A 19,197-nucleotide genomic window follows, 5' to 3' on the forward strand; every position below is an offset into this window, starting at 1 on the left:
GGCCCGCTGCCGGCCAGGGCTTTCCGACAACCCCATGTCCTGACCCCATTTACTTCTTGCGTCCCCGCCGGTGCCATCTGGCTGGAACCACGGGGAGAAACTAAAAGTTGGATGTAGTCATCCCTGCCCCTTGCCTTCTTCACTCGCCGCAAACGAAAAACCCGGGGCCGTTGGGGAACGAGCGGCAAGAAGGAAAGAGCTTAGACGGGAAGCGGCCTCGGGTCCCCGCCGGCCCTCTCCGCCGCGCCCGCCTTCCCCAGCCCGCGGGCCGAACGAGGCGCGGCCCTTCCAATCGCCCAGCGCCCAAGGCCGTCCCTGGCTCTCCGCCAGCCCCTGGCGGCAGTGGCCGCCGCGTCGGGGTCGGTCCGGGGGACCCCCGACGGGCGGCTGCTGCAGCCACGCGAGCGAGGGCCTGGCCCCGCGCTCCAGCCCAAAGAGGGTGAAGCAGGAAATAAAGAGGCGACGAGAAAGGCCGGATGGCCGGGTGGGCGCGGGCGCGGGCGCGGGCGGAGGCGGGGCGGGGGCCCGGGCCGGGGCCGGGCGCGCGGCGGGAGGGCTCGGAGCGCTGGCTGCACGCGGCGCGCCCGGGCCGCCCCTCCTCCCCGCGCCGCCGGCCGCGGCCCAGGCCCGCTCCGCCACTCCCCGCCCCTCCGCTCTCTCCCTCCCGCCTCCCCCGCCTTCCCTGCCCTCCCGCCCTCCTCCTCCTCCACCTCCTCCTCCTCCTCCCTCCCTCCCGGCCTCCCTCTCCCAGCCAAACTGCAAGCCGGACCCCAGGCCGCCTCCCCGCCGCCGCCGCCCCGCTGCCGCCCGGCCTCCCCGCGAGCTCTCCACCATGGACAGTCCTGTTTTCACCTTATAAAGATGGCGGTGCGGGATCGCTGCAACCTTTAGACTAATGACTGTCCGAAACATCGCCTCCATCTGTAATATGGTGAGTGGCGGCCCCCGCCGCCTCGGGGGTCGCGACCGAGGCGCGGCGAGGCGAAGAAAGGGACGCCCGAGCCGCACACCCGCCGGGCGCCGGGGTGGGGGCGGGCGGCGGCGGGCGGCGGGGTTCGCGCCGCGCGGCCAGAACTTCCCGGCCCCCGCGCTTGGCGTGCGGGCCGCAGCCCCCGGGGCGGCCGGAGGAGGGGCCCGATCCCCCGCCCCCCTCCCGGACCCGGGACCCGGGAGCCCGCCCGCCGGTGCCCGGCCGCGCCGCGGTGCCTCCGCCCTCGGGCTGCGGTGGAAGCGTCTTGGCGGAGGAGGGGGTGGGGGATAAGCTGGGGATGGGGGGCACCCATCCTGTCCTTGCGGTAGATAAAGCCCTACCGGTCTGCCTGACCGCCCTCGCCTCATTTTGAGTTCACTCCTTAAACTATATTTAAAATTCACTTTGCAAAGGCAATCGGAGTATCTGGAGAAATTTGAAATGTAATAAAGCTGTAAAGAAGTGCAAAATTGTGGTTACAGAAGTGAACTTCTACCTGGTTTGGGAAGCACGGTAATTTGTTCTGGATGCCTCAGTTTCCCCACCTGTGAAAGAGGGACAGGGTTATTTGGCAGTAACGTTTGGAGGCCCTGAGGGTGGGGCAGTCTTTGGGCGTGGAAGAGGTGAGTTACCTTGCCTGATCTACTGTAGACCTCTCAGAGGCTGGTGAGCGTGGTGGCAGCAAGGGGACATCTTTGGGTTCTGGTGGGGCAGGGTCCATGATGTAGTGCTCACTTTAACTTGGGTTTCTCCCATTGCTCTTCCTTCCTTTTCAGTTTTTACAGGAACAGCCTCCAGCCCTTGGGTTCCCAGGGTGCACCCCGCTGGCACCCCCACTTGTCAGAGCTCTGGGAAGCTCAGCTTGCCCCCGGAATAAGGCAATTGCCTTCCTCTGCAGGGTGAGAGAGTGTGTGCTTTGCCTTCACTCTCCAGGGTCCCCTTCCACTCCATCAAAGGGCCCCTCCCTCAGCTGGAACATGTGTTCATTTAATGCCAGTTTGGGGAAAACCTCCCTCGAAGCTAATAATACAGGCCCCTGAAGGGAATCTGAGCAGGCTTGATTGAGAAGCCTTGGGGTAAGGTGATCTGACTACCCTTCCCCCAGCACACAGCTTTTAAAATCTTCTGTCCCACATTCTCCTGCAAGATTAACACACCCGGCAAAGGAGCATTAAGGAGCCATGTGTTAGCTCAGGAGTGGAATCAAGACCCACCAGCGCTGGCTTCAGTTTTCAGCACTGTTGGCCCTTGCCGCCTGCTGCCGCGGTGGCCCGAGGAGCAAATGCTGAGGCTTCCCAGAGTGAGAGCGGCAAAGGTATTGGCGCAGGACCAGTTAGAGGGGGTGGGTGGCTCCTGGAGCAGTTCCATTTCCTCTCCTTTCCTTCCTTCTCCACGCAGAGACAGGTCTCCTGCTCCTTCCTGTCCAGTGGCATTCACGTTGGCTTGGTGCAGCGAAAAGGTGATGCCTTTCTTCTCAGTTTCTCTCTCTGCTAAGACCGGTCCCTGAGGGGCACCGTGAGACCAGAGCAGCTCTAATACTCCCTCACGCCTGCTGTGTGGCCTCAGGCTGACAGGGCAGTGAGGCACGGTCCCAGCTCTTGGTGGTGTTCCCCTCCTGCCTGTGTGTGGTGATGCCTCGCTGTGGTGAAGTAGCCTGGGAACTTGAGAGCTAACATGTCCCAAGAGGAAGCCAGCGTCCAGCTCCGCGCCCTCCCCCCCCCCGCCAGCCCTCAGGGCGGCTGGGGCTTCTTGGCACACCTGGGCAGAATGTCACAACCAGGTTCCAGTAACACACAGGCAGGCTGCAGGGCAGTCATCAGTACCGTGTCTGCAGAGTTGACACCTCACGTGGAGTCCCTGAAAAGGCACCAAAGGTAGGCCCATCACGCAGGTGAAGTAAGGAGCTCATAATTCCTAAGTTGGGAGTTTTCTGTTCCTGTTTGGACGCTGTGTCTTGAGCAAGTGCGGGTTCTCGTTCAACGCGTACCAGCTTTTTGTCCTTGAACAAGTTGCTGTCTTACTTTCCTTACCTAGGAAAGGGGGATGACAGGGGTTCCTACCTCATTAGGCTGTTGTATTCAATGAGCTCCTGCACTCCAGGGCCTAGTACATAGCAAGCACTCAGTGAGGGCCAGCTGTTATTATTAACATCTTTCTCATTATTATGTCACCTTCCAGTGGTTTAAAGAACAATGAAGATGATCTGCTCTTAGAAGCAGCCACTAATGTAAACAAGCCCACGTTCATTTATGCAAAGTTCATTTATGCAAACCCAGCCAAGAGGGAGGCAGTATACAAAGGCTGGGCTGGGAATTCTTAATCCCGCCCCTTATAAAAGACTGCTCAGGTCACCCGTGTCCCGCCCAGTCTCACTTCCCACGCGAGAAGGCTTGGTGATGAGGAGACTGCTGTCTTTTCACCTGATCAGATGTACATTTTCACTAGACCCCTCTTTAGAGTCTTCACTGAATCATGAATTGTTTCCAGGTAGGTCTTCTCTGAATCTCCGTTTACTGTTCAGTTTCTCTCTGGGGCTCTAATGGGTCTTTCCGCTCCTTACATGATCAGGTCCTCGCTGGTTTCCATAGCTGTAGTAAGAGCAAGTGGGAATTCCATTTTCTTTTAAGCAGCTTGTTTGGCATATTTAAACTGTTTAAAATGTCCAGAAAGGGTGATAAAAGACACCATCCTCCCAGGTAAGACTTGAACAAGACACGACCTAGCATTGAAAAGCAGACTTGTTTCCTCTACCGGAGAAGAAAGGACCCAGCAGAGTAGAATTTACAGAACTTGTAGCAAATCCTTTAGGTGATTGAGGAATGAACACCTTCTCTTTCCCTCACCCTTCTGCGTGCTTTAGAGACGAGGGTGTTAGGGACTGTCCACATCCCTCTGCTTGCCTCCTTACGCACTGAGGTTTTATCGTCCCCTGGAAGTTGAATGCTAGTTCCTCTTTGTTTGACTTCTGTGTTCCTGTGAACTCCTGCCACAGTGATTCTTGATCAGCCTGCTTGTGTCAGCTTCGCCGCACACCGTGGCTGCTTCCGAGAGAGGAAAGCTTGTCGGGCTGGTGTGTTGTAATTTTTAAAATACACTAGCTGCTGCCAAGCACGAGGAAATGTCCCTTGTTGATAATCCTCTGATTTTGTCCAGATCAATGTATTTAACTTCCTGTGTATTTTTATGGCCCTACAAATACAAAGTGCCCCCCCCCCCGCCGCCTTCCCAGTAAGATTTGGGTTTGAAGAGCTTGAGGAATTTTCTGAAGGGCAAGCATTTGTTGGGAGAAACCAAATGTGTCCTCTAGAAATGTGACCTGTACCATGCAAATTGGTCTGAATCATCGAATCTTTATTTCATTTGTTAATAGCGCTGTAAGATGTACCCTAGAGAAAATGCTGTGTGTCAGACTGCGTTTTCGTTCCCATAAGCACCCGTTTGTTGAGGACCTGCTGTGTTCACGTTGGCATGTACTGTGTGTAGGTGCTTCGTAAACGAATGGGGTGAGTCCCTGTGCCTAAGGAGCTCAGCAGTTTCTTATTTTGTGGGCGTAACATTGGTAAAGACTGAACAATTTCAATATGGTGTGTTATCTGCACAGATAAAGGTTGAACAGAATCTCAGAAGCAATACAAGGAAAAGACTGATGAACACAGCAGGATGTTTCTTTAATATAATTTGCAGTTGACCAAAGTTTGATTATTTTTTGTTTTATGTGAGGACATGATTCTAGTCATCATACTTAGAACTGGCATCTGTCCCAGTGGTTGTCTCTGCAGTTAAGCATGAGTGTCATGGTAACTTTTGACAAATTGTATTTCTTGGGACCCTAGTCTTTCTCACCTTGTAAAGCTGATACATTTTTGGGGGGTTGTCCAAAGTTTCTTAGTGAACAGTATTTCTTAGAGTCTTTATAAAAAAAAAAAAATCTATTTCCCAAGATGGGGCAAGCCTCTGAAAGATCAGTTCAAGGCAGTTTGTGGAAAGTCTGATGAAGAGGGAGGGACCAGGTTTTGCAGAGGTCAACAAGCTGATCCACAGTGCATCACTGAGAATGCTGCTGTCAGAAGCTCATGGAAGGATATACGCTTTGAGAATTCCACAAAAGAGGGTCTACCTTGGGTGGGGCAAAGGGCTGGTCTATGGCCAGTGGGTTCACTTTCTTTCTCAGTCTTCTTTGGGCCAGTGGCACCTACCTACCGTTGACTGACCAAAGATTCCAGCACACAGATGGGAAGTCTTGTGGAAGGCAAAATGTCCTGTGGGGACGGAGGGGTGGGCCTTGGCCTCACCAGCACCGCAAACCACGGGAGAAGTACCAGCCCCTAGATGGGGACTGACCTGTCACTACTTCACTTTGAAACCCCTCAACACAGTATGTTATGAACCAAGCACTATAATTTTATTTTTTTTAATTGCTTTATTGACATATGTACTTGGCACATATTTAAAGTGTAAAAAAGTAAATAAAAATCCTTCTCTTAATTGGCTCTCAACCATTTAAGGACCTAACTACCTTATTTAAAACTTGAATTTACCAATATTTGCATTTTAGTATTCTTTGAACAGTCTTGGGGTATTATTGGACACTGCAGTGAGTGCCATATTTGAATTGTTTTAAGTAAATGAAGTCTCTCTGATATGAAGGAACAGAATTAATAAAAATTTGAAACAAAGCTAGAGGATTTTATGGATAGTTTTATCTTGCTAAGTCAATCACCTGAGGCAGTATTTTGAGACTAGTTGGAAAAATTCTTTAAAACTATTAAAAAAAATGTACATCTTATAATTCCAGAGAAGACATAATTGTCTCTTCCTCTAATATTGTTACTGTTGCTTTCCATTCTTAAAGATAATTGGAGACTGTAAGCTTAGTTTAATGTATCACCTGGGAGTGGTTAAAGTCATGTGTCAGGGTCTACTATGATAGTTGTCAGATTTTAAAAATTGCAGCCTGGAGTGGGGTGGGCTAATGTTTAAAGAAAAATTCTCTTCTGGTCTCTTGGTGTAATATGTAGATGTTTGTATTGGGTCAGGACCTGACAATTAGGCCTATAGATTTTTCTCTGTTTTTTCTTGGACTCCTAGAGGAACACAAAGTTGAATGCCAATATTTAGTTAGCATGAAAGATTGTAATATTATTTTCTAGATATTAAATTTTTGTTCCAGTTCACCCATACAATAAAACCTATATATTTTTTAACGAATGTGGAATTTTGGTATTTTGGGTTTGTAATTGAAAGTAACTTTCAATTTTGGTCCTCTTAGCAATTAAGAGAGATTTCTGTAGTTCACATATCCCTCTTTCCCAGCCTGGTGTGTCTAGTTCCTTTAAATCACTTGAGGCTTTATGGTAGTGTGTAATTCTGTGGTATCATCAGAAAGGTATCTCCTGGTGGTTTTATCTCTAGCCTACTCACGGAGCCAGCCTGAAGCAAATGGACTGGAAGAGTTTGGTGTCTTTGAGTGTAGTCAGTGCTTCTGGCCTAAATATTTTAATGCACATTCTTATAACATATCTTCAATTGTGGTGAAACCAAATCTGATCTAGGGTTTGAAAGACCTTGTTGATCTTTTAAGAGAAAAAGCCACCCCAGATTGAAGGAGCAAATACTTTTTTAAGACAGATAAATTCTGTGTCAACAATCAATCCTGGCATTAAAGGCTTTTTGGAATGTTTCTGTTCTGAGATTGTTGCCAGGAATTTGGGGTATGTCGTAAGTCCTCGACATGAAATTTTACTACAATTTTAAGAATGGTTATTTGTGCTGGATGTTTGTAAGAGTGTAGAAGAAACCCCGTTGGTTCTCAAAGCTTCACTTTCCACCTGTTGGTCCAGTCTTCTCCTGTCCATCCAGTTCTGATGCCACTTTCAGAGCCTGATGATGTTTTAAAGTAGTTTAGACTCGGGACTCTTTTTCTGGGTGGTGGTAAATTTCAGGCACACAGAGGAATATGGAGAATAATGGGATACCTGTGTGCTTCCATCCACCACCCAGTGAAGAAATAAAATACTACAAATACAAGCGAACCCTTCCTCATCTCACTCTCCCTTCCTCCAGACAGTGACTGCTATTCCGAATTTGACGTTTACCGTGTGTTTATAGACTTTTACTAGATATGTATATATCCATCAGCCAGATATATTATCATTTTCTCGTGTTTTAGACATGCTGATACTGAACAGCTCCTTCGCAGTTTGTTTTTGTTTAAATTATGCCTTTGTACTTCTAGGTTATTCGCTGCTGTATAATATTCCATCACAAATATGCTACCACGTATTCATTTTATTGTTGATTAGCACATGGGTTTATCACGTTCTGTGTTTGTCGTGACTGTTTTGAACTTGTCTCCCCACGCCTATGTTTAAAGTTTCTGTGTGGTATACACCTTGAGGAGAAATTGCTGGATCAAAGGAAATGGGCATCTTCAACTCTTAATATATTGCCGGATTGCTCCCCAGAGCAGTTGTGCCAATTTGCATTCCCACCAGCGGCGTTGGGGAGTTCCAGGTGCTCCACAGGCTTGCAGACACCTGATACTGTTAGTCTTGATGTTTTGCCAGAGTGACGGGTGTGAAATGGTATCTCGGTGATGTAAAATGTTTACTTTCCTGTTTACTAACGAAGTGGGACATCTTTTCGTGTGTTTATGGGGCTGGGTTGTGTTTAATCCAGGGACTCTGGGGCAGTTTTCTAGGGCTTGAGAGTCAGGATGGCAGTGTTGGTTTTGTCAGAAAATAGGGAAAGGGAGGATGCGGGGGGGGGGGGGGGGGGACTGGGGAGACCAAAGAACAAGTCCGGAACTGTAGAGAAGGAATGGAAGCTAGAGTTTGAGAGAATGATAACAAGGAGGTGAAAAGGTGTAGCGAAAAGATTACAGACTAGAAGTGAGAAGATACATTTACTGAATGTTGAGAGTAAATTTGGGATACATTATTGTGCTGGCCAGGTCTCTCCGCTCCAGTTACATTGTTCGTGCTTTGTTGAATTGGAATTGGCTTTGGTGAACATCATGTCCGGGGCCTCATCTGTTGAGAGCACCCACAAGACCGGACTTCAGGAGTTTTCCTGTTTACCCAGTTGCTTTTTGAAGTTCTTTTAGAAAGGCAGTGTGTTTCTCTGGAAATGGTGCTGCAGTGAATGTTCCTGCTCCTGTCTTCTTTGCACACGTGCCTTCATTTCTCCAGAATGCAGGCCTTGAAATGGAAAAGCTGCTCCGAGGATGTGCCTGTCTGCAGCTTTCCTGGATGTTGCCAAGTGGCTCCCCAGCATGGTTGCATGACACGGACCTTTTTTGATGTTTACCTTCTGTGGCCCTAGTCCCAGAGTTTCTGACCGGACGGAGGTATAGGTAGGTCTGGGGTGGGTTTTAGGCACCTGTAATTTTTTTTTTTTTTTGGTTCCACAACTGATTTTGATAAGCCTCCAAAGCTGAAAAACCACAGTGTTAGATGGACAGCTCCGCAAGGACAGGAGCTGTTTAACCTCTTCGCTGCTGATTGCTCAGCATTCAGCACAGGGCCCGGCACATCTGTGCGAGGTGCTCAACAAACGATTATTGGAGAACTGAGAGAAGAGCTGTAGCTTGCTGGAATGGAAGAAGTGCCGTGGCAGAAGGCAGTGCGCCTCAGATTTCATTGTCCGCAGGAATTACCCGGGGATCTTGTTAAAATGCAGAGTCTGATTCAGTAGGTCTGGAGTGGGGCCGAGATTCTGCATTGCCAGCCTGGCCAGGTTCTCCTGGCTTGGGCAGCACACCTAGAACAGCACGTCCCTAGACGGGGAAAAGAAAGCAAGTTCTTTCTTCCGTACAGCTTTAAAGTGAACCCAGTTTGGGATTTGGAATCCTGCTTGGTAGATCTCGAAGCCTGCTTCCTCCTCTCTATATAACACGAAGAGGCAGATGATAAAATACCTTTCTCACAGCAGTTTTGGGGAGAATCAAAGGCGATCTTGCTGCCTGTGGGAGCGTTTTGTGAACTGTGATGCTCTCACACACATTACGGTTTGTAATTCTCATTCTTTTAGGGAATTAATGGTTTCCTTCAGTTTGCTCAAAGCACAGAGCTATTGTTTTAAAAAAAAATTGAACAGATTTAGGGAAAGCTACTAATAAGTTCAGGTAGTTTACAGATAAACCAAACACCACGAGGGAGAGCGCACTGACATCTGAGAATCACTGGTTTATTGGAATTCTGCGTTCATTTTGACTTGCTGTCTACATTTCGTGGGCATTTTGGGAGGAGTGGAATGGGAGGGGAGGTTGGGCAAGAGCAGAGGCAAAATTCACCTCGTGGTGTGGTTCTGACTGCAGGTGCTGGGAAGTGGGGGTTCCCTTCTCACTGGTTTGTGGCAGGGGGAGGAAGGGAAGGAATGGGGCTAGAGAGAGGCCCACAGCGCTCTCCCACTCCGCTCTGCACTGTAGCAGATGATGGGACAGTAGGGAGGCTCTCTGATTTATTTCCCAAGTCAGGCACTTCTTAAAATGTGGGGGGATGTGCTCTAAATAGTTATTGGGTATTACTGATCTACTGTAGGTATAATCAGAGTTATTCAGGACAGACCAGGCCTGTGGTCAACCCAGGGTTAAGCCACCAAAGGACACTGCCATTTAAATGCAGCATTTCAGGGTACTTTATTTATTGGGGACACTGCCTTATCCACCTGAGAGAGGCAGTGTGGTATACAGAGAGGAGGGCAAGTAAAAATAAAATTAAAACGCGACATTCAAAACTAGTGTGTATTGTATGCTACAGTTTCTTTTATTCCCAACCTTCACTCTGTCTTTTTATTCCCAAGTTTTCCCTATGTCTTTGAACCACTTGAATGTAGTATTTTTCCTTAAATCTGTTCAACTTCTTTTAATTTGGCCTCGTTTTGTGTGAAGACATCTGTGAAGTAATGGGTTTGATGAGCTAGTTATATGCTTTTCTAATGCATATCAAAAACATAATTGCTATAGATGCAAATATCAAATCATTATGTTGTACATCTGAAACTAATATAATGCTGTATGTCAATTATACCTCAATTAAAAAACCACGTAATTGCTAGAGTTGAAAGTGTTCATACTTGTGCCACCTAAGATGACCTCACCTCCCTCGGGGATTCATGGTTACAGTTTTGGTTGGGCATTAGCTCAGATAAGAGGTTCTTTATGGTGGTTCAAATAACTGGCTATTAGAGGAACACTTTTTTTTTTTTTTTTAAGTAATCTCTATGTCCACTGTGGGCCTTGAACTCACGACCCCAAGATCAAGAGTTGCATGCTGTACTGACTGAGCCTGCCAGGCGCCCCTGGAGGAACATTGTTAAACTGGTTTGTAGAGTTTGGAGATTACAGGTTGGTCGGCTTCCTGGGAGGCAGGTTAGCTCGTGGAGGAGATCTGGTTGGACGTTCCACACAGCTGTTGGTTGGGTGTGAGAGTTGCCATTGTTCCCACTCTCAGAGACGCTGCTTGTCACGCATAACATGGGGGTGACCAGAGAACTTCCCTCCCTGGGGCCTTGTGGGGCTGAAATGGAATCATTAATGTCTAGAGCTTAGCCCAGGGCCTGACCATTTTACTGTTTTCTTCTAGTGCCCCTGGTTTTTCCACTAGCCTGGAGTCCAAACAATGTAATGGGAAGTGTCCTGGTATCCAGGGTCTCAGGTGCCAGTTGTTGACCCTGCCACTTTGTAGCTTTCCAGACATCAATCAGGCAGGTGACTTAGGCCTCTCCGGGTCTGAGATGTTAAGAACCATTCCNGCTGGTGAGCAGTGGTGAGAAGAGGAGCGCCACATTGCAAAATAGCCTGGCTGCCAATGAGAGACAAGACTAGGATGGGGCAAGCCCAGAGGGGACAAAAGGAGGAAGAAGCTGTGATTTCCCACCGAAATGTCTATGGTAGACATGGTGCTAATGATGTGTGGCAAAACTTTTGTAATCATCTGTATAGGATACAGTGTTTTTCCCTTTCCTGATAATGAGGGCACAGCATGTAGTCAAAGACTTTTCGCCATCTAATAGGCATCTAACAAACTCTTTTGTATTACCTGGCGTACAAGGTTTGGTGTTCCTAGCTGAGAAATACGTGAAGTAGCAAAGCTCAGGTTTTTGGGTTTTTTTGTTTTTGTTTTTTTTTAGATTTTATTTATTTATTTGAGAGAGAGCAGAGGGAGAAGCAGACTCCCCACTGAGAAGGTGCTGAGAAGGGACTCACCTGCTCCCCCCACCGCAGGACTCGATCCCAGAACCCTGGGGTCAGACCTGAGCCAAAGGCAGATGCTTAACCAGCTGAGCCATCCAGGCAGCCCTAAGCTCCGCTTCTTTTTAATAAAAAAAAAAAGAACTTTAAGTTTTAAAAGTTTTAAAAAACTTTAAGTTTTCGGAAAGATAATATGAGTTCACATGGTAGCAATTTCCAGTTGTACAAAAGGATATAATATTGACAACATACGCACCGTCCGATTCTTGTCTCTGGCATGGTTACCCTTCACGGTTTCTTCTGCTTCCGTTCAGAGGTATCTTATGCATGTACAAGCAGATATGTTTATTTCTCTTTTGGTTTTTAAAAACACAGATAGTACTTTCAGCATGTGCTGATCTCTCCTGATCTGCCCCTTGCTTTTTGTGCCTTGGAGGTGGGCGGGTGCTGGTCTGTGAAGAGCATCCTCATTCTTTTTTAATGGCTTGCAGAGTATTCAGTTGCTTGAATGTACTGCATTCACTTAACCAGGCCCCTGCTAATGGGCGTAAAGGTAGTTTTCCAGTCTTTGGTTTTTACAAACAAGGCTGTAGGGAACATATGTCCGTATGTCCATGTATCATTTTGCATGTGTGGCAATATAGCTGTCGGCTCACTTCTTAGAAATGGATTTGCATTTGTAATTTTGATGGATTTTTCCAAATTGCCCTCCACCAGCAATATGTGCGACTCTTGTTACCCACAGCCTTGCCAAAGCACTGTGCTCTCCAGAAACCTTGTGGTCTTTGCCAGTCGTGGGGGGAGGGGGAAATGGTGTCCTAGTATATTTTTAGTTTGCGTTTCTCTTGTTAAAAGTGATCTTGAGGGGCGCCTGGGTAGCGCAGTCGTTAAGCGTCTGCCTTCGGCTCAGGGCGTGATCCCGGTATTCCGGGATCGATCCCCACATCGGGCTCGATCCCGGTATTCCGGGATCGAGCCCCACATCGGGCTCCTCCGCTGGGACCTGCTTCTTCCTCTCCCACTCCCCCTGCTGTGTTCCCTCTCTCGCTGGCTGTCTCTCTGTCACATAAATAAATAAAATCTTTAAAAAAAAAAAGTGATCTTGAACAGCTATTCACATGTTCAGGAAAACAAGCTCAATTTCATTTAACTGTTTTGGTTGTTGGCAATTATTTTCCAAGTCTGTAGGGAAGGACCAGTTTTACTTTTCTTTTCAATCTGTCACAGACTGGTATTTTTGTAAAATACAATAAAAAAGAATTATTAGCAAAATGAAGTTAAAACTCCAAAGATACGTAAGCACACAAACCCCTATTTTTTTATGATTAAACTTGACAGATACAAAATTACTCTATCCATTGATCTTGCCTGTTCTTAGTTTCTGAACTTAGCTCATGGCAGAATTAACACCTTGAGTAATATTGCTGTAAAGAACTCCTTACTCGTCTCTTTTCTCCCCTTGCCACCCTGTTTGGGGATGAGAGAAGAAAGTACAGAATTTTATATTTTCTATTTCACAGTACTGGATGCTTTCATTCCATTAAGGTAAAATATGTCTGATGGTGCAGGACTGATCCAGAGGGCAGGGGTGCCATGCAGACCCACCCGGGTACACGGACACCTTCCGTTCTCCCGTGCTGTGATGGCATGCTGGTGTCCTGGTGTTTCATTGAGGAAGACCTCGAGCTTGAATTACTAGTGGGGGTTGGGTGGGTGGAAAACGCCCCTATCAGTCAAATTTGCAGATTGTCCTCTTTGACGTGGGGCTTTGCCAGGATCCCGTGCCACCTGTGCTGCTTTTCTGGTACGTGATGTGATGGGAGGGGTTCCCGGGTACAGTAGGAGCTTAAGAGACCTCATAAGCAAGGCGGCATTCTTGGTGGCTTTGCAGAACGTTGGATTGGGAAGGAGTTTTTGCTTCTAGCGCCCTGAGTTCAGTGACTGGGGGTGAAATTTCCTTTTTCTCCCCCCTCAGCCAGAAGATAGACACAGAGCAGGATCTTTTGTTCTGCTTTTGAGTTGAAATTTTCTCTTTGCATGAGGACTTTGTTACGCTGTCGCTAGACGTGTGGAGAGCTGTTTTACAAACCAGAGTCTCTAGCTGCTCTTTAACGTCCCTTCCCGTGATGACTTGGAATCATTATGTATCCCAGGGTCATCTTTCTTCAGTAGCAGACATTTTTGTTTCTATGTTATGATCATTAAATGAAGTCATGTTGAGATTTTTTTCTCGCTTATTTCTCCCTACCCAATATCCTATAAGGCATGGAAATGACACGCTACCATGGTGCAGAATGGAAATGTACTTGAAGTGCCTTCTTGTGGATGACGGCCCCCGGGGAAAGCCTGGGGAGGCCCGGGAGGCGGGTGAGTGCTCTTGCACCCGGAGTTGGGCTTGCAGTGTGATGGCATTTAGATCGCGGGTTCACAACAGACCTCTGCTTCATAGGAACACCTGACCTTGGCAAGGTCCTTAACCCCCATTAACTTCATTTCCTTTAGCTGTGAAATGGGGCTAGTGGGTCCCTGGGAGTGATTTTTTTCTGGAGGGAGAGTTTTGTTTAGTGTTGCTCACTGGGACTGGATGACCCCTCTGCTATCTGAGCGGAACGGGCATTCATAGCCACCTTGGGGTATCACGCACCTGGTGGTTAGGTGATGAGGTGATGTGTGACCGAGAGCCAAGAGCACATGCTCAGAAGCAGCTCTGGAATTACTAAAAATATGAATGAAAAGTTCATCTCCCCGGACTGGTGGTCAGGAGTCTGGGCTCTGAATCTGAATGACCTATATTTGAGTCCTGTCTCTGCCTGTACAGGCTGAGCGACTGTGGGCAGGTTCCCTGCATTTCTTCACGAGTAGGACGGGGATAATAAATGTGATCTGGCGTGGGCTAGTGGACAAGGTGAAGTGAAGATAGACACATGAAGTCTCTGAGTGAGTGCCACATACCACTTACCCTTCCCCCCTATTTGCCAAATATTCAATTAGCAAATTTAGGTAAGTGCCTTATTATATGCCAGATGCTCTGCTAGGTCCTGGCAAACCAATCAGACTTAATAGAGTGTGTCCTTATAGAGTTTATGGTCTGGTGTAGAGATTAGCAAGCTTTCCAGTCCAGGGCTAGATGGTAAATATATCGGGCTTTCTGGGCCATGATGTTTCTGTCACAACTACTCTACTATTGTGAAAGTAGCTACAATAAATCAATGGATGATTGTGACCACGTTCCAATAAAACTTTATTTACAAAGTAGTTGTGTCAGATTTGGTCCATGGACCATCACTTGCCAACCTGTGGTTCAGTGGGAAAAAACATGTTAAATAATCACAAGTATATTATTACAAATCATGGTAGGTTTTATGAAGTTACATACAGGATTCTGTGAGAGAAAAAGGTCAAGAAAGGGAGCTTTGAAGAAGTGGCATTGAAGCAAAATGGTGAGAAGGTAGCCAGAGAAAGAAAGGTGGGGGCGGGGGGGGGGGAGGGCTAGCTCACGGAGCCAGGGAGCTGGCCACACTAGTTCTCAGCTTGCATTTCTATCTTTCAGAGGTACAACAGATAGTTTGCTCAGAATTACAGCCTGCATTTCTATTTTTTAGAGGTATAACAGATAGTTTGCAGCTTGCTTTAGATTAAAAATAATAGAAAATTTCTCTTGTTATATAATTCATACCATTTCTCTCCCCCTTCCCCATCCCCCTCACCCGTGTTATAATCTTAACACTAAGAATTGAGTGAGCTATATTAATAACATATTTTGGGGTGTCTGGTTGGCTTAGTCAGGGGAGCATGTAACTTTTTTTTTTTTTTTCCGGGAGAGAGAGAGAGAGAGAGAGCGAGCGGGTGAGCATGAGTGGGGGAAGGGGCAAAGGGAGAGGGAGAATCCCGAGCAGATTCTGCACTGAGCACGGAGCCCGATGGGGGGCTCAGTCTCACAACCCTGAGATCATGACGTGAGCCGAAATCATGAGTTGGATGCTTAACTGACTCAGCCACCCAGGCGTCCCTGGAGCGTGTGACTCTTGGCTCAGGGTTGTGGGTTTGAGCCCCATGTTGGGTGTGAGAGATTACTTAATAATTTTTAAAAAATCTAAAAAAATATATTATGCATTCTTCTGGTAGGTTCTTATTCTATTACATTGTTTTCCTTATATTACTGTCAATATCTAAATTTAGAAATTAGAGCAGTAGGATTGCACATTATTTCATTATTAGGTATAAAATGTTTTATCCCTTAGAACTCATTTCTACTTTATTTTAAAGATTTTATTTATTTATTTTTGAGAGAGAGAGAGAGCAGAGCACGAGCAGGGGAGAGGGGCAGAGGGAAAAGCAGGATCCCCGCTAAGCAGGGAGCTAGATGCAGGACTCGATCCCACGACCCTGGGATCATGACCTGAGCAGATGCTTGACCAACTGAGCCACCCAGGTGCCCTCATTTCTGCTTTTTGATACTGTTTTCTCTTTTGCCTTGTTAAAGTTAATATTACTTTCTTTTCCTGTTTGGTTAAAGATTCATAGAGCTTAAAACCATTTGGGGAGGAAAAATCCATTTTCCTATTGACTACATCCTGAGTTATTCCTGACTTTCAGCCTCAATTTTACATTTCCTTTAAACAGGTTTCAGTATCCTATATTTTACAGAAAAGGACAGGTGTGCTGCTCACTGTGGCTATTTCAAGGGGTGCCTTGGAGTAAGGGGTTTGCTTGTACACCTTTGTGACCTCTTCAAGTTTTCAATTTCTGCCATCATGGAATTCTCCCGACCCTCCTTGAGAGTCAGTATGGTTTTGTGGTTGGGAGCATACTGGTGTGAGTTCAAACCCAGTTCCACCACTTGGCTGTGTGAACTTGGATAAAGTTACATACCCTGTCTGGGTCCACGTTCTCTTACCTTTAAAATGGGGACAATAATGGCATTCACTTCAGAGAGTTAAATTGTGAGGTGAGGATTAAAGGAGTAAAATACACATCACGTCCTTGTGTCAGTGACTGGACCCAGTAAGGATGACTTGTGTTATCTATTGTTGTTATCATCACTAATTACAGCTGGGGGATGGGTGGCCGTAACTCCTCCTCAACCATCCTTGAATTCTGGCAGGTGGCTCCTGACTCATCCTGAGATCTTGGGCTGCATCTCCTCATTTGTGTTTCACTCTCTCTGTAAGGCTGTAGGAATGACCTTGAATCATCAGAAGCCAGGGAATAGTAGTCCTTGTGAAAGCTAGGTCTTTATGTATGTTTGTACTTTGAAAACTTAACTTGATAAGTAGAATGGGCTTTTGAACGTAGACCTAAAAATGTGTTTTCAGCAACAACATTCACTTCGCCTGTCATATATTTTAATTCCTGGTTTATAACTAATGACCCGTTCTCTGTGTACTTAGGAATCCTTACATGTCGTTTTCGGCCTTTTTTGTGTGTGTCCCTTCTTTGTACAAACTCGAAAGAGAGGCTGCCTCTCCTAGGATGCGAAAAAATGGGCTGTCCTGAGGTTATCTTGGGCAAGGAGGCTTACTTCTCTGGGCCTTGGTGTTTTTTGTCTGTGAAATGGGTCTAGCGGATCTCCAGGGACGCTTCCTGGTCTCTGCAGGGACTTCCATATTATGGCAATATTCTCATCGGCTTTTATAGACCTTGCAGTGCTGTTGTTCTGATTATATCATCCTCTTGAGCAAGATTCTACGTCCTTTTTATCCCCCCATGGAAGAAATTCTAATATGCTTTCCTTATAAACTGCTTTTAAAATCGCTTTAAAAAGAACTGCCTTTTTCTATCCATCGGAGGCATTTATGATTCATCATTCCCGGTTGTTGTTGTTTATTTGGTGATTTTGTAGCCCCCCTCGGCAGTCACAGAATTGCTCTCAGAAGGGCTTTGAAGAGCTAACATTACAGTCTTCTTGTTGGAACTTGTCCCAGCCCAGATTCTATTTTTAATAAAGCGTGGCACATTGTTTTTCAAAGGTTACCAAATTTTTTACTGATGGAAATAAGATCTCTGTGTTTCTATACCTCCAGACCCTGTGATTTACCACCACAGAGGAGTTTTTTGTTCAGCATCTGGTCATGGAGCAGTTATGCTCTGTGCCCTCCACTTCGCCTTTTGTGCTTCTGTGCGGGGGGCGAGCAGAAGTGTAGGCTCTCGGGTTTGTAGTGTACCTTGCAATTTACATCGTGCTGATGACATTCTGGGTTTTGCTTCATTCTCCCCGCCCCCTGCGAGCAGTAGGTTGGCTGGATACCAGCTACCCTCCCCTCGCAGCCAGGAAACCAAGGCCAAGAGAGGGGAGTGACCAGAACCAAAGGCAAAGTCCTACTGGGAGGAAGAAAATGGCCAAATACAGTCTGAATTACATGCTGTGGGCTTTAGATAACTGGTCTGCAGGATATTAGTTGGCTAATTTTTACTAAACTTTTTATATGACAAAAATAATATATGCTCAGAGTAAAACACATAAATGTTGGGAAGAGAAGATGAGAAGCCCCTTGGTGACCTCCTCATCTCCCAGCCCCACTTCTAGACCCTGGTGATAGTGTTAATAATTTCTCTGGGATTCTTGAAGGGGCTTCCGTGAGCAGGGAGGCAGTGAATGCAGGCAGGCCTGGTCTCCTGTGTTCCCACGTGGGTCCCAGGGTCAAGTGCTGGGCACAAAGCAGGGCTCACTGTCTGTTGATTAATGAATGACATTTCCAGTATTGGCCTACGCACTGTCATTCTCTCACATGTTTTAACTTATTACTGTATCTTGGACAGATTTTCATAGCAGTACCTGTGTGGCAACTTTACTATTTTTTTTTTAAAGATTTATTTATTTGTGAGCACGCATGAGGGAGCAGGAGGGGGGCAGAGACAGGGAGAGAGAGAATCTGAAGCAGATTATGAGCTCAGGGCAGAGCCCGACGTGGGGCTTGATCCCACAACCTCAAGATCACAACCTGAACTGAAAGCAAGAGTTGGACACTTAACCAACTGAGCCACCCAGGCTCCCCGCAACTTTACTTTTTTAAATAGCTGCATGGTATTCCATCATATGGATTACTATAACGTTTTAACCAATTCAAGTTGTTTCTAACTTTTTTTCTGTTACAAACCTTGCCGTGAGGACCCTCTGAGACATTGACTGCTGGTTGTTCTCTCAATATCCATTTTCCATTTCTATTCTTTTAAAGATTTTATTTATTTGTTTGACACACACACACACACACACACACAGAGAACAGCAGGGGGAATGGCAAAGGGAGAGGGAGAAGCAGACTCCCCGTCGAGCAGGGGAGGAGGCTCGATCCCAGGTCTCTGGGATCATGACCTGAGCCAAAGGCAGATGCTTAACTGACTGAGTCACCCAGGCGCCCCTCCATTTTCCATTTCTAATGTTCGGTAGTCATAGCTGCTCGGGTGAAGACCGCACTTGCCAGGCTCCCTTGCAGCTAGGTATAGATGCCGTACAAGTGCCCTGGGTGGGAGGCGGGGGTTGTGTGGGTGAAGTTTCCTATTGCTGCTGTAAAAACATAACCACATACTTAGTAGCTTCCAATGACACATTCATTCTCTTAGAGCTCCAGATGTCAGAAGTCCTAAAATCAAGGTGTCAGCTAGGCTGCACACCTTCCAGAGGCTCTAGGGGAGAATGCATTCCCTTGCCTTTTCCAGTTTCTGGAGGCTGCCTACATTCCACAGCCCAGGGCCCTTCCTCCACCTTCACATCCCCTTGGAACTCTGCTTCTGTTGGCCCGTCTCCTCACTGACTCCTGCTTCTTGCCTCCTTCCCCTGTGGACCCTTGTGGTTACACCGGGCCCACCCAGATAATCCAGTGTCATCTCCCCATCTCAAGATCCTTAAATTAATCGTACCTGCACAGTCCTGTTTGCCATGTAAGGTCAGAGATTCACAGGCTCCAGGGATTAGGGTGCGGACATCTTTGAGGGGCCATTATTCTTTCTGTGACAGGCACGCCCGGAGCCTCAGGGTGGTCAGTGAGGAATTCGCTGAGAAGGATGATGGGGTACAGCTAGGTGAAGAAGCTGGGGG

The 19,197-nt window shown here is 47.0% G+C and overlaps 1 protein-coding gene across 1 annotated transcript in view; it reads left to right on the forward strand.

Moving 5' to 3' along the window:
• The first annotated feature begins 747 nt into the window (after positions 1 to 747).
• Positions 748 to 19,197, forward strand: part of USP46 (ubiquitin specific peptidase 46) — a 57,738-nt gene continuing 39,288 nt past the window's right edge. Inside the window, exon 1 of the mRNA XM_040625316.1 lies at positions 748 to 931. Within this exon, the coding sequence (XP_040481250.1) occupies positions 896 to 931 (36 nt within the window). The 5' untranslated portion in view covers positions 748 to 895. The remainder of the gene's footprint in view (positions 932 to 19,197) is intronic.

Source organism: Ursus maritimus, unplaced genomic scaffold, assembly GCF_017311325.1.
Source record: "Ursus maritimus isolate PB19 unplaced genomic scaffold, ASM1731132v1 scaffold_8, whole genome shotgun sequence".
Lineage (NCBI taxonomy): Eukaryota > Metazoa > Chordata > Mammalia > Carnivora > Ursidae > Ursus > Ursus maritimus.